General features: G+C 41.9%; 1 protein-coding gene across 1 annotated transcript in view; it reads right to left on the bottom strand.

The window, feature by feature from the left end:
• Positions 1-12,041, bottom strand: part of SOAT2 (sterol O-acyltransferase 2) — a 67,668-nt gene that overhangs the window by 28,905 nt on the left and 26,722 nt on the right. The window contains exons 3-8 of the mRNA XM_088469080.1: positions 11,728-11,780; positions 10,100-10,227; positions 7,628-7,687; positions 5,637-5,744; positions 4,878-5,160; positions 3,807-3,873 (exon numbers count right to left, since the gene is read on the bottom strand). Of these exons, the coding sequence (XP_088325206.1) occupies positions 3,807-3,873; positions 4,878-5,160; positions 5,637-5,744; positions 7,628-7,687; positions 10,100-10,227; positions 11,728-11,780 (699 nt within the window). The remainder of the gene's footprint in view (positions 1-3,806; positions 3,874-4,877; positions 5,161-5,636; positions 5,745-7,627; positions 7,688-10,099; positions 10,228-11,727; positions 11,781-12,041) is intronic.

The following is a 12,041-nucleotide window of genomic DNA, read 5'->3' as shown; positions in this document are numbered from 1 at the left end:
TCCCTTCACACTCACAGCCTAAAACGGTGAGGGTCTCACTCTCAAGCGACAGTAGTTCAGAATTTCAGTGACATTTTTATGGACTCCAGTTCTACTATTTTATGCATTTTTGTGATCTTCAAATCTAAAAATCTACAAAATGCAAAAGTCCCTTTAAAAATGAACAGGACGTAGACAATTGAATAAGTGAGAGACCAGGGGTTAAATGTTTTGAAATCTCTGCACATCACCAGTAAATTGAAACACCAAACAACTGAATTTACTATTCAGCAGATTTGATCGGGTTATATAAACGGGATGCAGTCAGGAAGCCGACGGTCGAAATGCCAACCGCTGGCTTCCCGACTGTCAAATCCTGGCAGGGTACTAATGACAGGCGTCAAATTCCGACGCCTGTCATTATACCTACGCCGGGAGCCCGACGCCCGGCATACCGAACGAAGGAAATCCGGGCGGCGGGCACGGACAGCCGCCGGGGGGGGTGGGTTCAGTTAGGGTCTCCTGGGGGGGACTTAGGGTTAGGCACACCCCTGGGAGGGTTAGGTTTAGGCTAGGGGAAGGGGAGGTTAGGGTTAGGCACCCCCGGGGGTAGGTTAGGGTTAGACACCCCCCCAGGAGACTTAGGTTTAGGCTGCGGGGACAGGGGGTTAGGTTTAGGCACTTGGGGGGGTAGGGTTAGGCACTAGGGGGGGAGATTAGGGTTAGCCACCCCTAAGGGAGGGTCAGAGTTAAGGGGGGAGGTAGGGTTAGTTATACTTACCTAAATCCCCTGTTGGGATTTTCACTGCTCTAGGTCTGCCAGCGTCGGGATTCATTCACACTGATTCCATATGACCCACCCGTTTGATGTCCATCTGTTTTACTGCGGTTTTCTGATGGTTTAATGGTAGTTTTGCTCAAAGGCTAATGAGAAAAAAAACACCAGAAAACGCCAGCAACACCCCCGTAACTCAGCTGTATCTATCTGGCCAATCAATAGGAGAGGAATCACAATTCACTTATAATGGGGGAAATAATTATTTACTGGGAGGCAGATACTGTGACATTGTTAATTCTCTTACTATTTTATTAATTTGTTAGGGGAGATTTATTGTTTAGATTTATTGAGAGAGTAATATTTATTAATTATATTTAAGGTGTAGTATTCATTAATTGTTAAATGGTGTTCAGTAATGTTTTTATAATGGGTTAACATTTATTAATTTATGATGTGGGCACCATTTACATAATATAATATATGTTGACCCCCATAATATAAATATTTGTTAATACAAAACTAACAATTAATATTGCCCCTTTAATATAATTAATAAATAATATTGCTCTCTTAATAAAACGAAACAATAATTTATTCAATAATATATTTAGAAATAGTATTTCCCCCTTAAGTGAATTAGCAATGTTATTTGCCTGCTTTTGCAATAATGATTGCCCTCATCGTGGGCCTGTATCAGAGGTGCACGATATGTCAAAGCGGCATGCATAGCGCACCGTGTTTTCAGTCTGCAAATGCTTCCGAGTCGCATTGCATATGCGTCCCGATGGTATCCGCTGAAAGCCACAGAACGCAGAGAGAATTAAGCACAGTGGGCTCTTCTGGGTGTCGTCGGTGTGTCTTAGTCAGCAACTGCATATCTAGACGCAGTTGCGCTAATCCCAACAGCCATGTTCAGATGGAGAAATAGCACCAGCCACAGTGTAATCTCTGATGGTTCAGCCAGTGCGGCCGATGGTGAGTCTTAATACGCACAACAGCGGATTAACGACACAATCAGTGGGCATTTCTGTACTAATCCCATCGGCAGCGACATTAGCATACAGACACCGTCACGCTGCGTCGAGACTGCAATAACGTGCATCTCTGAATCAGGCCCTATTAGTGTGTGGTGATTCCTTTCCTTGTGAATGACCAGCTACACAAACAGCATGAAAATAGCATCATTATGTCGTAGAAACTCCTAGAAATAACCTGCACTTTGTTTCACCTCAATCCGTCAAGTTATAACTGAGCAACAACAAAAACTAAATTTATTGACATCAATGCAAAGATAGGTGCGGCACCATGCGTGCGGCCGGTGAGGGGTGGGGGAGAGGTGATTCGGGCCACGTTAACATGAATAGGATAGGCTACATAGTAGTCTGTGCACAGGGCACACAGTGACATTGGTGTGAGTGGTGGGTGAATAGGATGGGCTACATAGCAGTCTGTGCACGGGGCACACAGTGACATTGGTGTGAGTGGTGGGTGAATGGGATAGGCTACATAGCAGTCTGTGCACAGGGCACACAATGACACTGGTGTGAGTGGTGGGTGAATGGGATAGATTACATAGCAGTCTATGCACAGGGCACACAGTGACATTGGTGTGAGTGGTGGGTGAATAGGATAGGCTACATAGCAGTCTGTGCACAGGGCACACAGCGATATTGGTGTGAGTGGTGGGTGAATAGGATGGGCTACATAGCAGTCTGTGCATAGGGCACACAGTGACATTGGTGTGAGTTGTGGGTGAATAGGATGGGCTACATAGCCATCTGTGCACAGGGCACACTGTGACATTGGTGTGAGTGGTGGGTGAATAGGATAGATTACATAGCAGTCTATGCACAGGGCACACAGTGACATTGGTGTGAGTGGTGGGTGAATAGGATAGGCTACATAGCAGTCTGTGCACGGGGCACACAGTGACATTGGTGTAAGTGGTGGGTGAATAGGATAGATTACATAGCAGTCTGTGCACGGGGCACACAGTGACATTGGTGTAAGTGGTGGGTGAATAGGATAGGCTACATAGCAGTCTGTGCACAGGGCACACAGTGATATTGGTGTGAGTGGTGGGTGATTAGGATAGGCTACATAGCAGTCTGTGCATAGGGCACACAGTGACATTGGTGTGAGTGGTGGGTAAATAGGATGGGCTACATAGCCATCTGTGCACGGGGCACACAGTGACATTGGTGTGAGTGGTGGGTGAAGGTGCTGCCGCCACCAGTCTGTATAGCGCCGCTAGTCACATGGGCCACTCCTGCGACAGCAATACAAACTATAACACCTAAAATACCAAAAAATGTTGGAAGAAGAGAATACACCATGGGCGAAGCTGCAGACAACAGCTAGTATATAACAAGGCAAGCTGATGTCATTGTCTCAGAAGAAACAGGATAAATAAAAATGTTGTTGCTTCAAAAATGTAATAATTTTTTTTTCATACAATGATAGAGGGGGGTGATTCAAGGTCCAATGGTACTGCGATCGCTGCTACAATGGCAGCAGCTGTGATCACACTATTATAGTAATGCAGCAGGAGGCATTACAGCTTCTGTATGCATTACTGGACCGAGCTGCGTCCCTGGACACAGCATCGGAACATCTGCGCAGTCCACTGCCAACTTGAGTGACCATGGAGTCACTCAAGCAAGCTAATGCAGTGCTCAAAAGAGGCCAAGAAATCCAGGCCTCTTCCCTCCACCCCAATGCCGCCCCCACCCCGCCCAGAAATAGCAGCAGACTGTCAATCACTGAACACGCTGGACCCATACTGCACATGAGCAGACCGGCACAATTGGAATCTGCGCTAGCCATCGGGTTAGCTGACATCTCTGAATTAGCCCCAGAGTTGTTAGAATCATGTAATAATGTAATTAGTGCTCTTTTATAGAGCACTCTACCTTTGTACACATATTTATTACAGTTTGTTAAATGTTTGTGTTATGTATGGAAAGGGTACCAATTCTATATACAGCTCAATCTTTTTCATGTTGAATTGATTAACGGTGTACCAAAAACCCCACCATCCTCTACTTACTGTCCGCCTGCAGGATGCTCGGCACTGTTTCTCTAAGTAATGAGTAACTCTTCATAATGAAGCGGATCTATAGGGAGAATAGATAATGTTGCACTAGATGTACTAAAATGATACTCGATTTGCGTAATATATGATTTGCATGTCATATGTATACACGCTGAGGTAACATTTTATGTTAAAACTATTAAAATCATGTTCAATTGAGAAATAACATGGGGACAGGCTAGAAATAGACAAGTATGACATTAAACAGTCTGGGTTCAAGGGTGGTCTACATGATTCAAAATCCAAATTAAGTAGTGGAAGGTGATAAATTCAGTTCCTTCTTCATTCCCACGGTTTAGTTTAATGGCTAGTAAACATTTATCTAGTTATGTTTATTTTTCTCCAGATAATAAAGTTTATCTGTAATGTTATCCTAAATATAATGCAGCAGTCGACCTTCATCCAACTTTGACTGCCTGGTCTCTTCGGTTGTTGTTAAAAATAAATAGGTGTAATTTTAAATTTTGTGGTGGCAAACACAAGCACCTTAGCTTTATTTTGCTACACAGTCTTGCTCACTCCTAATAGACACAATGGAGGCAATTCAATTAGCCGAGGAACTTAAGAGCCCGGAGCTATTCAATTACTTTCTGCGGTAAGGCCCGATGGTGCACTTAACATGGATTTTCAGTTCATACCTCAAGAGAGTGCAAACAGAAATCCACATTAAGTGGACCCCCAGGGCTTCCCACTGGTTTACTGCGCACGGTAATTGCATAGCTCTGGGCACTTAAATTGGAATCTATGCTTTAGCACACGACGCGCGTTAGCTTCGGGGATTAACACGGGATATAATTGAATAGCTCCAAGCAGTTAACCCAGAGAGGTAAATCCAAAAGCTAATTTAATCACCCCCCACAAGGTTATGCCATGATATAATCAATAATACACATTTAAATCAAAATCTATGCTGTAACTTTCTACAACAATCTAAATCCAGCAGATTTTCAATAGCAAAATGCAATATTGTTAGTTTGAAGGCATCAATAGCTCGACTCCATTCATTATATTTTTTACTGAATTCACCTGTTCCAGGAGGACAATGAAACTTGAAGCCGGAGGCAGTTGGTAATGTTTTACCACATAGATGGGGAAGACACAGAGCACACACGTCTGGCTCACAAGCAGGAAGGTGCCTAAAAAGGCAGACAGCAGGATTTTGTGGTTGGATTTTGGATATAAATATCCCCAATAAGTTAAAACTTTGTAGGGCACTATGAGAGTGTATGTAAGCAGACAGATCCATGACCATGCCACAGTGCCAAATTGTCCAAAGGTATAAACCAGAATATCAAACTCCATAACCAACCTTAAAAAAAGAAAATGTAAATCGAGATCATTGAAGAATGGACAGAAAATTACTGTTTTGTAAACAGTCAATGGGATAGCAATAAACGCGTTGCAAACAAAATCGTTAAAAATAAAAACTGCCATTAGTCTCATTAGATATGGAGGTAAACCGAGAACCTATTATTCTATTACACATAAGGGCCACATACGCTCATATCTAGAAGTACCCGTGCTAAGAGAGCTGTCAACTGTTCCAACCTATGTTGGTATAACCCCGCTGATGGACAATTCAGAAAGGAAAAACATCTACTATAGGATTTATGACAGTGTATTTTGGAAGACAAAAAAACAAGACCAAACCAAATGAAGCAACCTCATATTGTGAACCAATTACGTATAAACATGGATATGATCGAAGACATTTTCAACACATGTCGAGTACAGATTATTAAATATTTTAAATAAGGTTAGATTTTATTGGGTTTATATACTCACCTTCCCTGGTCAATGATATCCACAGCTGCTGTGCTAATAAAGAAAATGCAGAGTGCAGCCACAAACATGTGGTAGATAGTGCGGAAGTGCTCCACCTCCATAAGGTCACTGTGGACAGAGAAGAAATGAACATGACAGAGGCAGTCACTGAGAGATATGTATTAACATTGTTCAAAGAAGAAGATCATGATGGTGATTGGGCCTGATCATTGGGCCAGATTAATTTGCCGCAAACTGCCACCAGGATGGCTTCCTGTGCTTTGCGGGATGTCTCTCTCTACTAGGAGGACTGATTAGGCGTCTGCCCAGAGATAATTCATCAGACATCTCATTGCATTGTTCTTATGTACTACATGTATTACTCTGTACTTTGTGATGCAGGTTAAGTCTCCCATATCCAAAATGCTTGGGACCAGAGGTATTTTGGATATCAGATTTTTCCGTAATTTGGAATATATGCATACCATACTGAGATATCTTGGGGATGGGACCCAAATTTAAACACAGAAAGCATTTATGTTTTAAATACACCTTATACACACAGCCTGCAGGTCATTTTATACAATGTTTTGAATAATTTTGTGCCTTAAACATAGGTTGTGTATATTGAACCATCAGAAAGCAAAGGTGTCACTATCTCAGTAAAAACATTCTGTATTTCGGAATATTCCGTATTTCTGAATATTTGGATATGGGAGACTCAACTTGTACCGTATACAGTGGTCTGCTCTTGTATACTAAGCACCTTAAGATGGCATTACCAAACGCAAGCTCCAAAAATGTAACAAGCTTTTTCAGAGCTTGTTACATTGCTCCAGAACCCCGACCCTGATGAAAATTCTGTGGACAGCTCCAGCGAAGGCTAAAGATCGGAAAGCAGGAGACATTTCCGCTATCTCCTGTTTTTTCGTGTTAAATACTAGCAACACTGAATTCTGACCTTAAACATGCAGCCAGAAACTGTAGTTTCCGCTTGTTTTAAGGTCAGAATTAGCTGAATAAATAATACCAGGGCCGTAGAGAGCTGACCTGTGCTCGGGGAAGGGGCGCGACCTAATCATGGAAGGCATGGCCACGCACCCTTAGGAGGGAAAAAAAAACTTATTGCCACGCCGCCGCCGCTCGCTGGGGAGGGGGGTGCTGTGAGCCCTTCAGCCCTGCACAAATCACCCCCCCACAGTCAGAGGAGACTGCTGCTGCTGCTCAGCAGCAGCGAACAGTCTCCCACTGCAGCCCAACACAAGGCAGCATGTTCTGGGCTGCTGACAGGTAAGGGGGTGGGGTGGCGACGGACCCAGGCCCCCGTCGGGCCCCTCCAACAAGCCCAGGCCCGGGTAATTAGTACCCGCTCCAGGGCCATAACTAGCATAGTGCAACCAGTGCCATGGCACAGGGTACCGCAGGGCAGGGCGTGCCATTTGGGCCTGTCAATTTTCCAGTTTATTATTTGTAGCTTCCTCTTCTTTTTATATACAGTATCTCCTGGCCTCCCCTATCTCTTCCCTGGACCCAGGCCTCCGCCGGACCCCTCCAACAAGCCCAGGCCCGAGTAATTAGCACCCGCTCCAGGGCCGTAACTAGGGTAGTGCGACCAGTGCCATGGCACAGGGCACCGCAGGGGAGGGGCCGCCATTTGGGCCTGTCAATTTTCCTGTTTATTATCATTCTCACTTGTAGCTTCCTCTTCTTTTATCCACAGTATCTCCTGGCCTCCCCTATCTCCTCCCTGACCCTTCCCCATGAGACCATGGCCCTTTATCAGGTGCACTATCTTATGTCCCTATTTAAAAAATGGGGGGGTGGGGGCGCCAATGCTTTCTCTGGCAAAGGGCACCAAAAAGTCTAGTTATGGCTATGACCTGCTCCCCCCCTTTCGTTGCCCCTGAATATAACCCTATACAGCTACACTACATAAACACACAAGACAGGCTGAATTGCATGAAAACAAAAGTTTGTGAAGTCATTATGAGTAGTGATGGACAGGTACTCACTCCAGCAAAGACGCACGATGCAGAAACACTTTTGTCCTTTCAGATCCGGCCACATGGGGTCTAAAATGAAATAAAAACAACTGGATACAAAATAATTATTGATTATGTGTCAATAACTAAATTCAGCTGCTCATACAGAGATAAGAATGTAAAAAAAAAATGTTCTCTCACAGAACACAATGCAAAATTCCACCTGTCCCTCTTTTAGGGGGGTATTCATGAAAGCTTGGAGAGAGATACAATTGTGAGAGATTCAGGGTTCTATTTATGAAACCTTGGATGAGGATAAAGTGAACGGAGATAAAGTCCCGACCAACCAGCTCCTAAAAGTCATTTTTCAAACACAGCCTGTAAAGTGACAGTTAGGAGCAGATTGGTTGGTACTTTATCTCACACAATTATATATCTCTCCAAGTTTTCATGAAAACCCCTTAGGCTGAAAGCCAATGTACTTCTTTCCCTCTAAATTGCTCCTCTTATATACCTTCCAACATTCAGTTATGCCCCCTTCGTGTTGGGGATGTGGTCATGTCATGCTGTGGGAATGTCACATCCCTAGTGCTTCAAAACGATTACCTGCCCTAAATATACTTCTGCACTTGTAACTGTTGAGTACACAGGGCCCGATACAGATATATATGTAATGCTGATATTTATGCAGTTGAGCGATCATCAACCGACTGCGTATGTATCACGGTCACACTGCGCACGTGCCAAGGTACTTTAGCGATGCTGCTCTCACAGTGTATTGGCCCCAATATCTGCGCTCCGCCTCTGGGGAAGAGACATTTTCCCATTTCTTCCCTGTGAAGGAACAGGGGAAACGTCAGTAAGTCGGCCGCGGCTGGGCATAGACTGCCCGAAGCGGCCAACATTTAACTTACAGAATATTGCATCAGACGGGCATGCCTGACCAATCGATAGTTTAACATTGGTTGGCCGCACACACAGTACAATTATCAGGGCGATCCGCTGATATTGGGCGAATCGGCACAATAGTTGTATAGTGTATGCCCAGCATAAGTTCGCTGTGCATTTATTATGGCAGACAGAAGTAACGGAATGTAGGGAATTAGTTGAAGAAAGGTCAAATGAAGTTATATAAACCTCTCAGTCAGTGTTGGTACATGATGAGGTCGGTGCAATTTCAGTTAGTCCCCTTATATCCAACCTGAGCGTTTGTAGGTTTTTTAGTTTTGTAGCTCATATACGAGTGTGATGTGAACTCTTACATAGAGCTGACAATCAACAATCGTCCGATATAAGTACAGGTTGAGTCTCCCATATCCAAATATTCCGAAATACGGAATATTCCGAAATACGGAATATTTTTAGCATGACTGAGAAAGTGAAACCTTTGCTTTCTGATGGTTCAATATACACAAACTTTGTTTAAAGCACAAATTATTAAAAATACAGTATAAAATAACCTTCAGGCTGTGTGTATAAGGTATGTATGAAGCATAAATGAATTTCATGATGCACAAAATTATTAAAAATATAGTATAAAATGACCTTCAGGCTATGTTTATAAGGTGTATATTTGGGTCCCATTCCCAAGATATTTCAGTATTTAATGTAAATATTTCAAAATACGAAATATTCCGATATCCAAAATACCCCTGGTCCCAGGCATTTTGGATATGGGAGACTCAACCTGTAGTTTGTTTGTCCTGTCCAGAGATAGTGTATGACAAACATGGGTGGTACACATCATGGCTGTGCCCCATAACAACATTTGGTGGAAGGTTTAGTAATGCTGGTCTAGCCTCCCAAGGCCCACACCCACTCTGTTCTGAATATGCGCAGGGAAGCTTGGGATTTTCAGGTAGACGTAAATGAATCAAGATCAGGGTGCTTCAGAAGCTTCCCAGTGATAGGGCAAGCTTGTGGGGTTGCAGTAACCCTAAAGGTGCATACACACACAATGATTTTTTGAACGATTATCGTTAATGATATCATTTATCGTTCAAAAAAATCGTTCACTTTCTAATTTTAAACCATGAACGATTATCGTTCATGCGCGTTCACGTTTGTAGTTCAGTCAGACTGACCAACTCAATGATTTTCAGTAAGGGAATATGAAAAAATTGTTTGTAGGTCAAAAAAATCGTTCATGACATCGTTCCCTTGAAAAAATGATGAAAATCGTTAACTAAAATCGTTCATTTACTAAATCGTTGTGTGTGAATGCAGCTTAATGAAATACTCCTGGCATTACATCATCATTTATATAAAGCATGTCTGCCAGATTGCTTGTTGGCTATACATTGTGTCTTTTCCTGCTTGAGCCATTCTAAATTTCCCGGCCCCCTGATTGGCTGTACTTACGACTCAGGGTTTGCATTCAGAAAGTCATATATTAAGGCTATATTAAGATAGATGTGTGCATCATAGTGCTATGTATATGTAATTATAACCATAGCACATATTTTCTTATTTGATACGCCTAATCATTTCAATTCATCTCACCTGTGATCTACTCCAGGTCTCGCTGTCTTTTCCTCTTTCCTGTATGATTGTATAGCTTCTGTTACAGCTTTATCAAAGAGCATTCTCAGATGACAGCTCATATCCTCCACAAGTTCTTCCTTCACCCCCTAAAATCAGCAGGATATGTTAAAAAATATTACATTGCTCAAGATACAGGTAGGTCTAGCCCTGTAAGTGGTCTTATGATCCCATTAGTTATAGGTTGGTCTGTCCCTTTAAATATTTTAAGGGTCAGATACAAGTTGGTTTAAGAAACACCCACTTCATATATCCTCGTGGCAGCCACATTTCTTCACGACCAAGGATTGATCTCCAAGTTTACACACATAACATTACAACGATGATCTCCCAGCTAGACTTAACTGAATGGGCAGCCTGAGAAAAATATATGTTGATTCAGTTATAGTGAAACAACTATTCTTAATTAATGAATTTAATTATTTTTATTGTATTACAAACACATAATATAATTATTTGCATGAGTTGAGATCAGTTTCACATTGTGGGCTCTATTTATTACAATCCGTATTAAAATGCAGATTGTAGGGGTCTATGCAGCAAGAGTGACGATGTTGCCCAGAATATTATCGGGCAACATCGTCATGAGTTTTTATCAATTATGATAATTTATTGCTGCTATTCAGCAATATTTTGTGGAGGGACAGTGGTTGCAGTAACACGCTGTCCCTGCAATGTCACAGAAGGCATTGTTATCGGGATTCCGAAAACAATAACTTCTTCTCCTGCGCACGCTCAGTCATGCGCTCTGGAAGAGTCTTTGTCACTGCTTGCGGTGACCACCGATGGGGTAAGTACATCTCCAGCCTGTCTAAATTGATTGACATCTTTATACTAGCCTGTATACATGTATATTTATGTGCTTTTATATTTAACATTTATATATAAATGTTAAATATAATCACACATAAATATACATGTATACAGGCTAGTATTAAGCCTGTATACACATGTCAATCATTTTCGGCAGGTTTAACAGGCTCTAGTTGGACTTACAGTACCTGTCGGCGGTCATCGGAAAGTAGGCAAGGAGACTGGGTGGGCTTACAAAATGCTGCAGGGACTTATGGGAAAATGTCCCGCTGTCCCTGCAGTTTTCGGGATATTAAAAGTATTTTCTTCATATAACGCCATTCTGAAATGGCGTTATCGAAAGTAAATATTTTTCGAGTGATTTAATACTTTTTGCTTTGCTGAATAGCAAAAAGCATTAAAGCACTGTAAAGATCAATGGCTGATCCCTACAGTGCGGTACTCTGCAAGCAGGGAATGAATGAAGAACATAATTGCGTTACCTTCTCCATTATCCCACTGCTGAATAAGAGATTTACATAAAATATAGGGAAATCATAGTTTCCGTATTTTTTATGTATAAAAAAAATCATTGCTGAATAGATCCCTGTACCCCTGTGTAATGTGTCTTGATGTTATTATTTGATGATATTATTGTTTTATTCCTTCATTTTTATACCTTCCCTTTCTTTCAATACTTATTGTGAAATACCTGAAAATGCATAAATATACAATAAAATATTAGATGCCATCACACATAAACTTCATAATGGCGTATGTCCGGCCACCTGACCTACCTCTATATGTCTCTTCCATTTAATTAGGTCTTTTATGGGTTCCGATACACTGCCTAAAGTGAAAATAGAAAGGTCAGTGCTGACATTTTAAGTATATTTTGCACACTGGCTGTTATGGTTTTCTAATTGCATATTCTGTACATTATATTTCAATTTGCATTTCCCAATTTAAACTCAGCAGTATTAACAGACATTCAAATATTGAGAAATATTAACTCCTTCATGCAGAATAATGCACAACTGCTAATTTAGAGGACATTGCAATAGTTACTTTGTTTTTCCAATCAATGTATTTGCATTCACATTGATTACAT

This window comes from Taudactylus pleione, unplaced genomic scaffold (assembly GCF_031769625.1).
Source record: "Taudactylus pleione unplaced genomic scaffold, aTauple2 ptg000089l, whole genome shotgun sequence".
In the NCBI taxonomy this organism is placed as follows: domain Eukaryota; kingdom Metazoa; phylum Chordata; class Amphibia; order Anura; family Myobatrachidae; genus Taudactylus; species Taudactylus pleione.
Note: the sequence above shows the minus strand (reverse complement) of the source record. Positions and strands in the feature narration are given on the sequence as shown.